The sequence below is a fragment of the Rattus rattus genome, chromosome 1 (genome assembly GCF_011064425.1).
Source record: "Rattus rattus isolate New Zealand chromosome 1, Rrattus_CSIRO_v1, whole genome shotgun sequence".
NCBI classification, from domain to species: domain Eukaryota; kingdom Metazoa; phylum Chordata; class Mammalia; order Rodentia; family Muridae; genus Rattus; species Rattus rattus.
The window spans coordinates 45,314,871-45,329,359 of NC_046154.1; the positions used below are offsets into that span (position 1 = coordinate 45,314,871).

Genomic DNA, 14,489 nt, shown 5'->3' on the forward strand with positions numbered 1-14,489 from the left:
TTTTTTTTTTTGAGGCAGTGTCTCCTTATATAACCTTGGATGTCCTGGTACTCACCATGTAAAGCAAGCTGGCCTCAACTCACAGATTGGCCTGCCTCTACCTCCCGTGTTCTGGGATTAACGGCATGCCTTAAAAGGAATAGTATGTTTGAAGGTTTATTTTTATTTTTCTATCTGGACATGCATGTGTCTGTATGAGAGTATGTGCATGTGAGGACAGGTATCTGCAGAGGTCAGGTGTGTGGGATCCTTGAGAACTGGCGTTACAGACAGGCGTGAGCTGCTTGGTCAGAGTTCTGAGAACCAAACTCAGGTCTTCTGGAAGATCAGCAAGTACCTTTCACAACTGGGCCGCCTCTCCAGCCCACAAGAAATATCTTGTTGTTGTTTGTTTGTTTGTTTTTTGTGTCAGGGTTTCCCTGTATAGCCATGGCTGTCCTGGAATTCTCTCTGTAGACCAGGCTGGCCTTGAACTCAAAATTTCACTTGCCTCAGAGTCCCTAGTGCTGGGATTAAAGGTGTACACTACCACTGCCCAGCTAAGAAATACATCTTTTTAAAAAGTATGCAAGCCCAAAGCTCTCCAGTGCTGATACTGAGGAAATATGCACTCAGTTAATATTATTTCTCACACAGAACTTATTTAATGATCTTCTAACTTGGGTCATTTATAATCTTTTTGTGTCTAAAATATCACTTTGATAAATAGCCTTATAGTAAAACTTCCATATCGACAATTCTAGAATGTAGATTTATTTTGCTTTGTTTATTTGTCTGTTTTCTGAGACTGGGTTTCTCTGTGTGTCCCTGGCTGCCCTGGAACTCACTCTGTAGTCCAGGATGGCCTACAACTCCCAGAGATCCTCCTGTCACCGCCTCGCCAGTGTTGGGATTAAAGGTGTGCGCCACCACCGCCTGACTGAATGTAGATAACTCAGTAAGCTACAATGTGAGAGGCACTATCTTGAAGCTAGAAATCACTTAAAAATTAAAAATCAAAAAACAAACAAACAAAACACTCCATGGTACTAACAAAGTCTTTAAAAAACAAACTAAGAAATACGGGGAGCAGAGAGATGGCTCCGCAATCGAGAACACTGGCTGCTCTTCTCAAGGACCTAGCTTTGATCCCAGGCGCCCACGTGATGGCTCACAACCATCCCAGTTCCAAGGCATCCCATGCCCTCTCTTGGCCTCTGCAAGATCAAGGCACACAGTGGCACACAGACATACATGCAGGTAAAACACCTATACGCATAAAACAAAAATGAAATTTAAGATTACCACATGAGTAAATATTGCTTGTTGAGCATATACCTCATGGCTCTCTACCCTCTTTTGTCATCTCCCCATTATTTCCTCTGTTCCCCTCCACAGCTTCACTTCGACGTACATGATTTTATGTTTCCATACACAGGAGTCACAGATGAGAGAAAGCATGACGTTTGTCTTTCTAACCCAGCTTAATTCACTTAATATGTCTATCTCCATTTGCATCCATTTTCCTGTATATGACATAGTATTTGCTCTTCTTTTTTTTTATTTATTTTTTTTATTAACTTGAGTATTTCTTATTTACATTTCGAGTGTTATTCCCTTCCCCGGTCCCCTTCCAGGCAAACATCCCCCTAATCCCTCCCCCTCCCCTTCTTTATGGGTGTTCCCCTTCCCATCCTCCCCCCAACAATCTAGTTCACTGGGGGTTCAGTTTTAGCAGGACCAAGGGCTTCCCCTTCCACTGGTGATCTTACAGAATATTCATTGCAACCTATGAGGTCAGAGTCCAGGGTCAGTCCATGTATAGTCTTTAGGTAGTGGCTTAGTCCCTGGAAGCTCTGGTTGCTTGGCACTGTTGTTCATCAGGGGTCTCGAGCCCCTTCAAGCTCTTCCAGTTCTTTCTCTGATTCCTTCAAAAGGGGTCCCGTTCTCAGTTCAGTGCTGGCATTCGCCTCTGTAGTTACTGTATTCTGGCTGTGTCTCTCAGGAGCGATCTACATCCGGCTCCTGTCGGCCTGCACTTCTTTGCTTCATCCATCTTGTCTAATTGGATGGCTGTATATGTATGGGCCACATGTGGGGCAGGCTCTGAATGGGTGTTCCTTCAGTCTCTGTTTTAATCTTTGCCTCTCTCTTCCCTGCCAAGGGTATTCTTGTTCCCCTTTTAAAGAAGGAGTGAAGCATTCACATTTTGATCATCCGTCTTGAGTTTCATTTGTTCTAGGCATCTAGGGTAATTCAGGCATTTGGGCTAATAGCCACTTATCAATGAGTGCATACCATGTATGTCTTTCTGTGATTGGGTTAGCTCACTCAGGATGATATTTTCCAGTTCCAACCATTTGCCTACAAATTTCATAAACTCGTTGTTTTTGATAGCTGAGTAATATTCCATTGTGTCGATGTACCACATTTTCTGTATCCATTCCTCTGTTGAAGGGCATCTGGGTTCTTTCCAGCTTCTGGCTATTATAAATAAGGCTGCTATGAACATAGTGGAGCACGTGTCTTTTTTATATGTTGGGGCATCTTTTGGGTATATGCCCAAGAGAGGTATAGCTGGATCCTCAGGCAGTTTAATGTCCAATTTTCTGAGGAACATCCAGACTGATTTCCAGAATGGTTGTACCAGTCTGCAATCCCACCAACAATGGAGGAGTGTTCCTCTTTCACCACATCCTTGCCAGCATTTGCTGTCACCTGAGTTTTTGATCTTAGCCATTCTCACTGGTGTGAGGTGAAATCTCAGGGTTGTTTTGATTTGCATTTCCCTGATGACTAAGATGTTGAACATTTCTTTAGGTGTTTCTCTCAGCCATTCGGCATTCCTCAGCTGTGAATTCTTTGTTTAGCTCTGAACCCCATTTTTTTTTTTAATAGGGTTATTTGTCTCCCTGCGGTCTAACTTCTTGAGTTCTTTGTATATTTTGGATATAAGGCCTCTATCTGTTGTAGGATTGGTAAAGATCTTTTCCCAATCTGTTGGTTGCCGTTTTGTCCTAACCACAGTGTCCTTTGCCTTACAGAAGCTTTGCAGTTTTATGAGATCCCATTTGTCGATTCTTGATCTTAGAGCATAAGCCATTGGTGTTTTGTTCAGGAAATTTTTTCCAGTGCCCATGTGTTCAGATGCTTCCCTAGTTTTCTTCTATTAGTTTGAGTGCGTCTGGTTTGATGTGGAGGTCCTTGATCCATTTGGACTTAAGCTTTGTACAGGGTGATAAGCATGGATCGATCTGCATTCTTCTACATGTTGAACCAGCACCATTTGCTGAAAATGCTATCTTTTTTTCCATTGGATGGTTTTGGCTCCTTTGTCAAAAATCAAGTGCCCATATGTGTGTAGGTTCATTTCTGGGTCTTCAGTTCTGTTCCATTGGTCTATCTGTCTGTCTCTGTACCAATACCATGCAGTTTTTATCACTATTGCTCTGTAATACTGCTTGAGTTCAGGGATAGTGATTTCCCCTGAAGTCCTTTTATTGTTGAGGATAGTTTTAGCTATCCTGGGTTTTTTGTTATTCCAGATGCATTTGGAAATTGTTCTGTCTAACTCTTTGAAGAATTGGATTGGTATTTTGATGGGGATTGCATTGAATCTGTAGATTGCTTTTGGTAAAATGGCCATTTTTTACTATATTAATCCTGCCAATCCATGAGCATGGGAGATCTTTCCATCTTCTGAGGTCTTCTTCAATTTCTTTCTTCAGAGTCTTGAAGTTCTTATTGTACAGATCTTTTTACTTGCTTGGTTAAGTCACACGAGGTACTTTATATTATTTGTGTCATTTCCCTAATTTCTTTCTCGGCTTGTTTCTCTTTTGTGTAGAGGAAGGCTACTGATTTATTTGAGTTAATTTTATACCCAGCCACTTTGCTGAAGTTGTTTATCAGCTTTAGTAGTTCTCTGGTGGAACTTTTGGGGGTCATTAAATATACTATCATATCATCTGCAAATAGTGATATTTTGACTTCTTCTTTTCGATCTGTATCCCTTGACCTCCTTTTTGTTGTCTGATTGCTCTGGCTAGAACTTCAAGAACTATATTGAATAAGTAGGGAGAGTGGGCAGCCTTGTCTAGTCCCTGATTTTTAGTGGGATTGCTTCAAGTTTCTCTCCATTTAGTTTAATGTTAGCCACTGGTTTGCTGTATATGGCTTTTACTATGTTTAGGTATGGGCCTTGAATTCCTATTCTTTCCAGGACTTTTATCATGAAGGGGTGTTGAATTTTGTCAAATGCTTTCTCAGCATCTAATGAAATGATCATGTGGTTTTGTTCTTTCAGTTTGTTTATATAATGGATCACGTTGATGGTTTTCCGTATATTAAACCATCCCCCACATGCCTGGGATGAAGCCTACTTGATCATGGTGGATGATTGTTTTGATGTGCTCTTGGATTCGGTTTGCCAGAATTTTGTTGAGTATTTTTAAATCGATGTTCATAAGGAAATTGGTCTGAAGTTCTCTTTCTTTATTTGGTCTTTGTGGTTTAGGTATAAAATGTAATTGTGGCTTCATAGAAGGAGTTAGGTAGGTGCTCCATCTGTTTCAATTTTGTGGAATAGTTTGGATAATATTGGTATGAGGTCTTCTATGAAGGTCTGATAAATTCTGCACCTAAACCGTCTGGACCTGGGCTCTTTTTGGTTGGGAGACCTTTAATGACTTCTTCTATTTCCTTAGGAGTTATGGGGTTGTTTAACTGGTTTATCTGTTCCTGATTTAACTTCGGTACCTGGTATCTGTCTAGGAAATTGTCCATTTCCTGCAGATTTTCAAGTTTTGTTGAATATAGGCTTTTATATAGTAAGATCTGATGATTATTTGAATTTCCTCTGCATCTGTAGTTATGTCTCCCTTTTCATTTCTGATTTTGTTAATTTGGACACACTCTCTGTGTCCTCTCGTTAGTCTGGCTAGGGGTTTATCTATCTTGTTGATTTTCTCAAAGAACCAACTTTTGGTTCTGTTGATTCTTTCTATGGTCCTTTTTGTTTCTACTTGGTTGATTTCAGCTCTGAGTTTGATTATTTCCTGCCTTCTACTCCTCCTGGGTGTATTTGCTTCTTTTTTGTTCTAGAGCTTTTTAGGTGTGCTGTCAAGCTGCTGACATATGCTCTTTCCTGTTTTTCTTTCTGCAGGCACTCAAGCGCTATGAGTTTTCCTCTTAGCACAGCTTTCATTGTGTCCCATAAGTTTGGTTATGTTGTACCTTCATTTTCATTAAATTCTAAAAAGTTTTTAATTTCTTTCTTTATTTCTTCCTTGACCAGGTTATCATTGAGTAGAGCATTGTTCAATTTCCACGTATATGTGGGCATTCTTCCCTTATTGTTATTGAAGACCAGCTTTAGGCCGTGGTGGTCCGATAGCACGCATGGGATTATTTCTATCTTTCTGTACCTGTTGAGGCCCGTTTTTTGACCAATTATATGGTCAATTTTGGAGAAAGTACCATGAGGAGCTGAGAGGAAGGTATATCCTTTTCCTTTAGGATAGAAGCGTTCTATAAATATCTGTTAAGTCCATTTGGCTCATGACTTCTCTTAGTCTGTCTAATCTCTGTTTAATTTCTGTTTCCATGATCTGTCCATTGATGAGAGTGGGGTGTTGAAATCTCCTACTATTATTGTGAGGTGCAATATGTGTTTTGAGCTTTAGTAAGGTTTCTTTTACGTATGTAGGTGCCCTTGTATTTGGGGCATAGATATTTAGGATTGAGAGTTCATCTTGGTGGATTTTTCCTTTGATGAATATAAAGTGTCCTTCCTTATCTTTTTTGATGAATTTTAGTTGAAAATTGATTTTATTTGATATTAGAATGGCTACTCCAGCTTGCTTCTTCTGACCATTTGCTTGGAAAGTTGTTTTCCAGCCTTTCACTCTGAGGTAGTGTCTCTCTTTTGTCTCTGAGGTGTGTTTCCTGTAGGCAGCAGAATGCAGGGTCCTCGTTCGTATCCAGTTTGTTAATCTATGTCTTTTTATTGGGGAGTTGAGGCCATTGATGTTGAGAGATATTAAGGAATAGTGATTATTGCTTCCTGTTATATTCATATTTGGATATGAGGTTATGTTTGTGTGCTTTACTTCTCTTTGTTTTGTTGCCAAGACGATTAGTTTCTTGCTTCTTCTAGGGTATAGCTTGCCTCCTTATGTTGGGCTTTACCATTTATTATCCTTTGTAGTGCTGGATTTGTAGAAAGATATTGTGTAAATTTGGTTTTGTCATGGAATATCTTGGTTTCTCCATCTATGTTGATTGAGAGTTTTGCAGGTTACAGTAACCTGGGCTGGCATTTGTGTTCTCTTAGGGTCTGTATGACATCTGTCCAGGATCTTCTGTTTTTCATAGTTGGTGTGATTCTGATAGGTCTGCCTTTATATGTTACTTGACCTTTTTCCCTTACTGCTTTTAATATTCTTTCTTTATTTTGTGCGTTTGGTGTTTTGACTATTATGTGATGGGAGGTGTTTCTTTTCTGGTCCAATCTATTTGGAGTTCTGTAGGCTTCTTGTATGCCTATGGGTATCTCTTTTTTTAGGTTAGGGAAGTTTTCTTCTATGATTTTGTTGAAGATATTTACTGGTCCTTTGAGCTGGGAGTCTTCTCTCTTCTATACCTATTATCCTTAGGTTTGATCTTCTCATTGAGTCCTGGATTTCCTGTATGTTTTGGACCAGTAGCTTTTTCCGCTTTACATTATCTTTGACAGTTGAGTCGATGATTTCTATGGAATCTTCTGCTCCTGAGATTCTCTCTTCCATCTCTTGTATTCTGTTGGTGAAGCTTGTATCTACAGCTCCTTGTCTCTTCTTTTGGTTTTCTATATCCAGGGTTGTTTCCATGTGTTCTTTCTTGATTGCTTCTATTTCCATTTTTAATTCCTTCAACTGTTTGATTGTGTTTTCCTGGAATTCTTTCAGGGATTTTTTTGACTCCTCTCTATGGGCTTCTACTTGCTTATTTATGTTTTCCTGGAATTCTTTCAGGGATTTTTGCGATTCCTCTCTGTAGGCTTCTACTTGTTCTCTAAGGGAGTTCTTCACGTCTTTCTTGAAGTCCTCCAGCATCATGATCAGATATGATTTTGAAACTAGATCTTGCTTTTCTGGCGTGTTTGGATATTACGTGTTTGCTTTGGTGGGAGAATTGGGCTCCAATGATGCCATGTAGTCTTGGTTTCTGTTGCTTGGGTTCCTGTGCTTGCCTCTCTAGTGTTACTTTGTTCTGCTATTTCTGACAGTGGCTAGACTGTCCTGTAAGCCTGTGTTTCAGGAGTGCTGTAGACCTGTTTTCCTGTTTCCTTTCAGCCAGTTATGGGGACAGAGTGTTCTGCTTTCGGGCGTGTAGTTTTTCCTATCTACAGGTCTTCAGCTGTTCCTGTGGGCCTGTGTCTTGAGTTCACCAGGCAGGTCGCTTGCAGCAGAAAAGTTGGTCTTACCTGTGGTCCTGAGGCTCAAGTTTGCTCATGGGGTGTTGCTTATGAGCTCTCCGTGGGGGCAGCAACCAGGAAGATCTGCGCCGCCCTTTCCGGGAGCTTCCGTGCACCAGGGTTCCAGATGGCGTTTGGTGTTTTCCTCTGGAATCAGTAATGTGTGCAGAGTGCAGTCTCTTCTGGTTTCCCAGGCATGTCTGCCTCTCTGAAGGTTTAGCTTTCCCTCCCACGGGATTTGGGTGCAGAGAACTGTTTATCCGGTAGGTCCCTTCAGGTTCCGGCGGTGTCTCATACGCAGTGGACCTGCTGCTCCTGGGCCCTCCTCTGTGGGAACCCAGAGGCCGTATACAGTTTCCTCTTGGGCCAGGGATGTGGGCAGGGGTGGGCAGTGTTGGTGGTCTCTTCCGCTCTGCAGTCTCAGGAGTGCCCACCTGTCCAGGCGGTGAGGGCTCTCTCCCACGGGGTTTGGGAGCAGAGAGCTGCTGCGGGCAGGGATCCGCGGGTTTGGGACTCCCGCTAAATACCGGAAGTGTCCGGTCCTAGAGGAATTTTGCCTCTGTGTGTCCTGAGTTCACCAGGCAGGTCGCTTGCAGCAGAAAAGTTGGTCTTACCTGTGGTCCCGAGGCTCAAGTTTGCTCATGGGGCGTTGCTTATGAGCTCTCCGCGGCCGCAGCAACCAGGAAGTGCGTTTGCTCTTCTTAATGGTTAGAAAAGTTTCCCTGAGTGCTGTGACCGCACACACACACACACACACACACACACTCACACATACACTCACACACACACTCACACACATACACACTCACACTCACAGACACACACACTCACACACTCACACTCACACACACACACACACACACACACACACACACACTCTCCTCTGTTGTTAGATACCCAGGTTGGTCTATGAAAGCTTTCTGCAGTTTGCTTTATGCGTGAGTATCAGGGTTCACTCTATTTACATCATGGTTTCTTAATTCTTAATTGTTGTTTTCATAAATACATTGAGATGTTTGCTAGCAAAGAAAATTTTAAAAATCAGAACACTGGCATGAATTCCTGTACCACTTTGGTTCCGTTACTTCTTTTACATGGTGTTCAATTTTGCCGTCTCTAAAGTGAGATCCCTACGTGCTTCCCCATCTCTATTTATGATGTGTCCTGTGTTGTTCTCTAGCTCCAGGCCTTCCCATTTATTTGGACTGTATAGGACTAGAATTCAGGCTCCTCAGTCTAGATGTCATGTATGTTATATCATTGTAGACATTACCTCATTAATTTACCGAGGTGCATGAAATGACCTTTCACCATCCATGTGTTTCTCTAGGTTTCTTTAGTCACTTAACCTATTTTTTGGCTGCTGGTGCTGTTAGTCTGGGAATTGGATTCTTTGCTTTGGCATCAGCTCTGTGGTTCCTGATTTGCAAACGAAGGTAAGGCTTAGTGGAAAGTTTGTCTACTTTTTTTGTTGTTGTTAAAAATTCAATGAAGGGCTTTTTCAATGGCTATGAAACTTAAATAACTACGATAGAATTTATTCTATAATCTAGGGCTTGGTTGGAGAGCCTTTGGTTGGAAAAGGCTTTCTGTGTAAGGATTGATCAGTGGCTCTCACCCTTCCTAAAACTGTGACCCTTTCGTACAGTTCCTCATGCTGTGGTGACCCCCAACCATAAAGTTATTTTCATTGCTAATTCATAATATTAGTTTTGCTGCTTTATGGAGTGGAATGTAAACATTTGATATGTGGGATATCTGATATGTAATCCCTGATATGCGGGATATCTGATATGTAACCCCGGTGAAGGAGTCATGTGACCCCTAATGGGGAGAGGGAGCAACCCACAGGTTGAGAAGTGCTAAGTAGAGAGGTATAACAGCAATCTGTGCATTGAAAACCTGAGGAATAGCAAATACTACTTTACTTAATAGAAGACATGGATCTAACCTAAGGCTAGAAATCAGGGGTAACCTTCCAATTTGGAGGTTAAGGCATGACTCAAGGAGGAAACCCCTTTCTTTAGAAGCCATTTAAGAGAATCAACAAAATCCTCTGACATGGTCTGAAAGTGCTCTCCCTCCATAAATACACAAAAGATCAGATGACACCTTAATTTCCTTTCTTATTTTTTTATTAATCATTTTATTAGTTTACATTTCAAATGATATCTCCTTCCCAGTTTCCCCTCCACAAACTTTTCCATCCCCTCCCCCTCCCCCTTTGCCTCTATGAGGATACTCCTCTATCCACTCACCAGCCTTACCACTCTAGCATCCCCCTATGCTGGAGCATCAAGTCTCCACAGGACCAAGGACCTCCTCTCCCAATGATACCTGATAAGGCCATCCTCTGCTACATATGCAGCTGGAGCCATGGGTTCCCTCATGTGTACTCTTTAGTCCCTGGGAGCTCTGGGCTGGGGGTTCAGTTAGTTGATATTGTTCTTCCCTTCAGCTCCTCCAGTCCTTCCCCTAGGTCTTCCATTGGGGTCCCTGGGCTCAGTCCAATGGTTGGCTATGAGTATGTGCATCTGTATTGGTCAGGCTCTGGCAGAGCCTCTCAGGGGACAGCCATACCAGGTTCCTGTGAGCAAGCACTTCTTGACATCAGCAATAGTGTTGAGGTTTGGCTGACACCTTCTTCTCAACTCTAAAATTTTGTGTTTCCACTTACTTAATCTGCTCCAAATTTGCATTCTGGTATTTTCAAAAATAGAAATTGTAAGTTCACCCTCCCACACTTCTCCAATGGGGTTATAAGCCTCAGCAGCTCTCTCTCCACCATGTATAAGTCAGAAAGTATTCCTTTGTTCATTATTTCAGCAAATATTTAATACATGCTCAATAAAACATGAATAATAGAGGGAGATATTTGCTGGCTATCTTCTACTGTTGTTGGAATTGAGAATACAACTTGGAACAAGGCAGCAAATGCTCTTCTTTCCTAGACTTGACAGGAAACAGATGGTGAGCAATCACAACAGGTCAACAAGGAAGGACTGTACAAGCACTCTGTCCAATCTGACACCAGAGTTAAAAGAATAAGACTTCCTGAAAACCCTGTGCGCAGTTTTCTGAGGGCCATCAAAATGGCCTTGCATATAATGGCACTCACCATGACACCCTGGTGAAGGAGAGAATAGACTCCATGCTTTGTTCCTGACTACCATTTGTTCATGTGCACTCCATGGCACACGCACACACATGCACACACATGCACACACACACACAGCTTATAAATACAATTTTAAAGAAATAAATTCTCCTAAGCTGAAAGGGTAGCAAATACCAAGCCCCCGGGGAATGATTGGCACTATCCAGTTATCAGAAAGAGCGAAAGGGCAATGTCAGTAATTAGTAGGGAGAAAGAAAACTAACTATGAAGTTGAAGAGTCCATAGGATTAGTAGGCTAGATTATAGGGAGTTGGTCTTATTTTCTGTGCCTCTGGTGTGTTAAATGAGACTAGCTGTCCAGGTCCTGCGTATTTACAATATGCTAGACATTGCTCCGATTACTTCATAAATCGTCTCATCTAGATTTAGCACCATGAAGTGCGAGCAGTGTTATATCGAATTTCAAGACGATAACCAGGCTTCATACCACATGCTTATAATACGTGGGAGGCTATGGCAAGAAGATAAAGAGGCCTGGCTAGCCTGAGCTACACACTGAGACTCTACCTCAAAAACAGACGTTGAATATAATAATTCATTTCTCTCGACACTTGGGAGGATGAGGCAGGGAGATCAGAAGTTGAAAGCCAGTGTGCAGAACACAATGAATTTGAGGCTGTCTCATTTAAAAAAAAAAAAAAAAATAAGAGAAAGAAAGAAAAAAGATCCATGACGGTCAGTTTTTCTTCTAAGATAGACTTCTTAGATCACAGGATGGCTTTTGTTTGTTTGTTTGTTTGTTTGTTTGTTTGTTTTACTATGTGGCCCTGACTCAGCTGTAACTCATTAGGTAGACCAGGCTAGCTTTGAACCCATAGAGATCCTCCTGCTTCTGCCAAGTGCTGGGATGTGCCAACCGCTGATAAAAGTGAGTGTGCACTCCTAAGAAGATGGTGTGGCCAGTCTGGTGTCTCTCTGTGAAGCTTGGATCTTAATGGAGCAACCAGAAGGTGGACCAGCAAGTGAGAAGCCTGGCTTTCACCCACGAGAGAGGGGAAGATGCTTTCAATTAGCGTGAGCAGAGGAAATGAAAAGAGGGGGCAGTGGGGACTTGATAGAGAGAGTGCATGAAGTAAGGAGAGGAGAGAGAGGTGACAGGATTAAGGCTGACACCTAGGACTTTATCACGGCAGCCCCATTTTCTGAGGTGGGAAAATTATCATAATGGCGGGATCAATTTCGGGGGAGAGACGATAAACTAAAAGTCGTGTGGTCAGTGTGAGTTTAAAAGCCCACTGGAAAACAAAAATGGAAATGCCTCGTTACAGTTGGGTGTGCCGGTATTCACTGATTAGCCAGGATGAAAGGTTAGGTGCAGTGAATCTAAAGTCGTAGAACTGGGTAAGACTAACCAGGGAGTGGCTGCTGAGAAATGACCTGTGGCTGTGCCCTTCACAGTGCCTGAATTTGGAAACTTAGCAGCTGAGTAGGAAAAAAAAAATCAGTATTTGAGAAGAACAAGAAAGATGGAGAGTCAAGGAAGTGGACATTTTAAAATGTCACAAGAAGGAGGTGAGAGCCAGTTACACTGAAGCCATGAAGTTGAGGAAGATGAGGACACTGAGGTAGCTTTGATTTGGGAAGATGGAGGGCATTAATCCTGCATGAAATGCTGGCGCGATGACAGGTGCAGAGCCCGATCCTTGAGAAAATGAGAAGTGAGAAAATTGAGAAAAGTGTAGATGTCTCTCTCAAGAGGAGTGCCTGTGCGAGTGCGTGCGTGCGTGCGTGCGTGCGTGCGTGCGTGCATGCGTGTATAAAACTGGTAAAGGGGATAGTAGCTAGAGGAGCACACAGAATTTATTAGGTGCTTTTATATCACAGTGACTAAAATATTTGGCCCCATAACCTAAGGGAGGAAAGATTTATTTTGGCTCCTGTTTTCAGGGATTTCAGTCTGTCACAGGGGTGAAGGCGTGGCCACATTCAGAGATGCAGGAATGGCAGAGGCTTCTCACAGCACTGTGGATGGGAAGGAAGAAAGCCATCAAACTCCACCTCCTAAAGGCCCCACCTCCCCCAAGTGGCAACATCACCTAGGCAGCACCTGCATGAGTTTGTAGCAAACACTTCAGATGCAAGTCAGAACAGGAGTCAAAGGAGGAGTGTTTTTGCTTCTCAGTGTAGACGACACACTTGGTAGCTCCCTCTTCCTTTCCCCTAACACACTTGAATGATCACCAACTCTACTTTTTCCTCCTAAATCACTTCAATTTCATCTCCTTAACCACCACCGCCACGCTGTCCAAGTCCTTGTTGTCCTTCTCGTGGGCTGTTGCCCCAGGGTTCATAGCTGACCCCAGCATCACTGTTAAGCTCATTTTCTCTCTTCTCCACACTTCAGCCATACATTTTCCAAAAACAAACCTTCTCAAATCACGCCATGCTTGTCTTCCATGACTGCTGTTTTTCAAAGGACTTCCCATTGGTTTGGGGAGAAGCCCCGTGCCATATCTTTTAAGGCCCTACATGATCTGCTCACTTCATCCCATGTCCTACTTTCTGTCTTGCTTTTTGTGTCTCTCTTACATGGTGGAACTCTTAGTGTTTGACATTCCATCTGCCTAGAGTAACATCCCTTCCACATCCCCTTTCTACTAAATTTTGCACAATCTTAAATTTTCAGCAGACTAATTCAACCACCTTTTCTTCAGGAAATGCTTCACCGCCCTCTCTTGCCAGGTTGCCTCCCTTTGTACCAATTCACACACAGTGCCTGGTATCTTTCCTCATTTGACACATAGCTTCTGCAGTCATATTTCTTCTACCGTAATATCTGTTTTTCTTATTAGTACTTAAACTATGTGATAAGTGGCAGTTATGGGCCCTACCTCCAACACACTCATTAAATATTCAACATCCAACATTTCTGACATAGAGGTTAAATATTTGCCTAGTGAATGGGATTCAATGAGTGACTGGATCTCAATTGTTCATATCTTATGAAGGAATCCAGTATGATGAACTCTCAAAGTAACTTGGAAGTTTTTAGTACCTGTGGGAAAATAAACATCTACCATTTTACTGTTTGGGGGAAGGTCACAACTGAAGAACTTATGTCAACATGTTGTCAACATGCATATTACACTGATTCACTCTTCGCGTGCATTACAGGTTTTTATAAATGCATAATGATTTGTGCATACAGTTACAGTATCAGCCAGAGTATTGCCATCCCTCCCTCTCCCTAACCTCGGGCAACCACGGACCTTCCTAGGTCTCAGTGGTTCAGCCTGAGTGAAGTCACAGAGTTGAAATCAGACGTCGAATCATGCAGCATGGGTTGGGGATTTAGCTCAGTGGTAGAGCGCTTGCCTAGCACGCACAAGGCCCTGGGTTCGGTCCCCAGCTTCGAAAAAAAGAAAAGAAAAAAAAATCATGCAGCATGTAGCCTTCCTAGACGTTTTCTTGGACAGGCCTTAACTATGTAGCTTAACTGGCCTAAAACTCACTAGGTAGCACAGACTGAGCCCTCCTGCCTCAGCTCCCAGGCTCTGGGTTACAGGAGAGTCACTATGCCCAGTTCTCCTCTGTGTCCTTTTGAGACGTTGACAGCTCCTTTCTTTTTATCATTGAATAATATTCCATTGCCTGGCATTCTTATTGTTAAATAAGGTTCTCTAGAGAAACAACTGAAAGAATGTGTGTGTGTGTGTGTGTGTGTGTGTGTGTGTGTGAGAGAGAGAGAGGGGAGGAGAGAGAGAGAGAGAGAGAGAGGGAGAGAGAGAGAGAGGGAGGGAGGGAGGGAGAGAGAGAGGGGGAGAGGGTAGGGGCTCACAGGTTCTGGTCTGTCACCTGATAGACAGTAAGAACCCAATAGTTGTTCTGTCCCCAAGGCTGGATGCCTCAACTGCTTATAAGTATCCAAAAGAGTAG

The 14,489-nt window shown here is 42.6% G+C and overlaps 1 protein-coding gene across 1 annotated transcript in view; it reads left to right on the forward strand.

Annotated features, from left to right (window-relative positions):
- C1H1orf185 (chromosome 1 C1orf185 homolog) overlaps window positions 1-14,489 on the forward strand; it is a 39,826-nt gene that overhangs the window by 15,461 nt on the left and 9,876 nt on the right. The window contains exon 3 of the mRNA XM_032891013.1: window positions 8,766-8,871. Within this exon, the coding sequence (XP_032746904.1) occupies window positions 8,766-8,871 (106 nt within the window). The remainder of the gene's footprint in view (window positions 1-8,765; window positions 8,872-14,489) is intronic.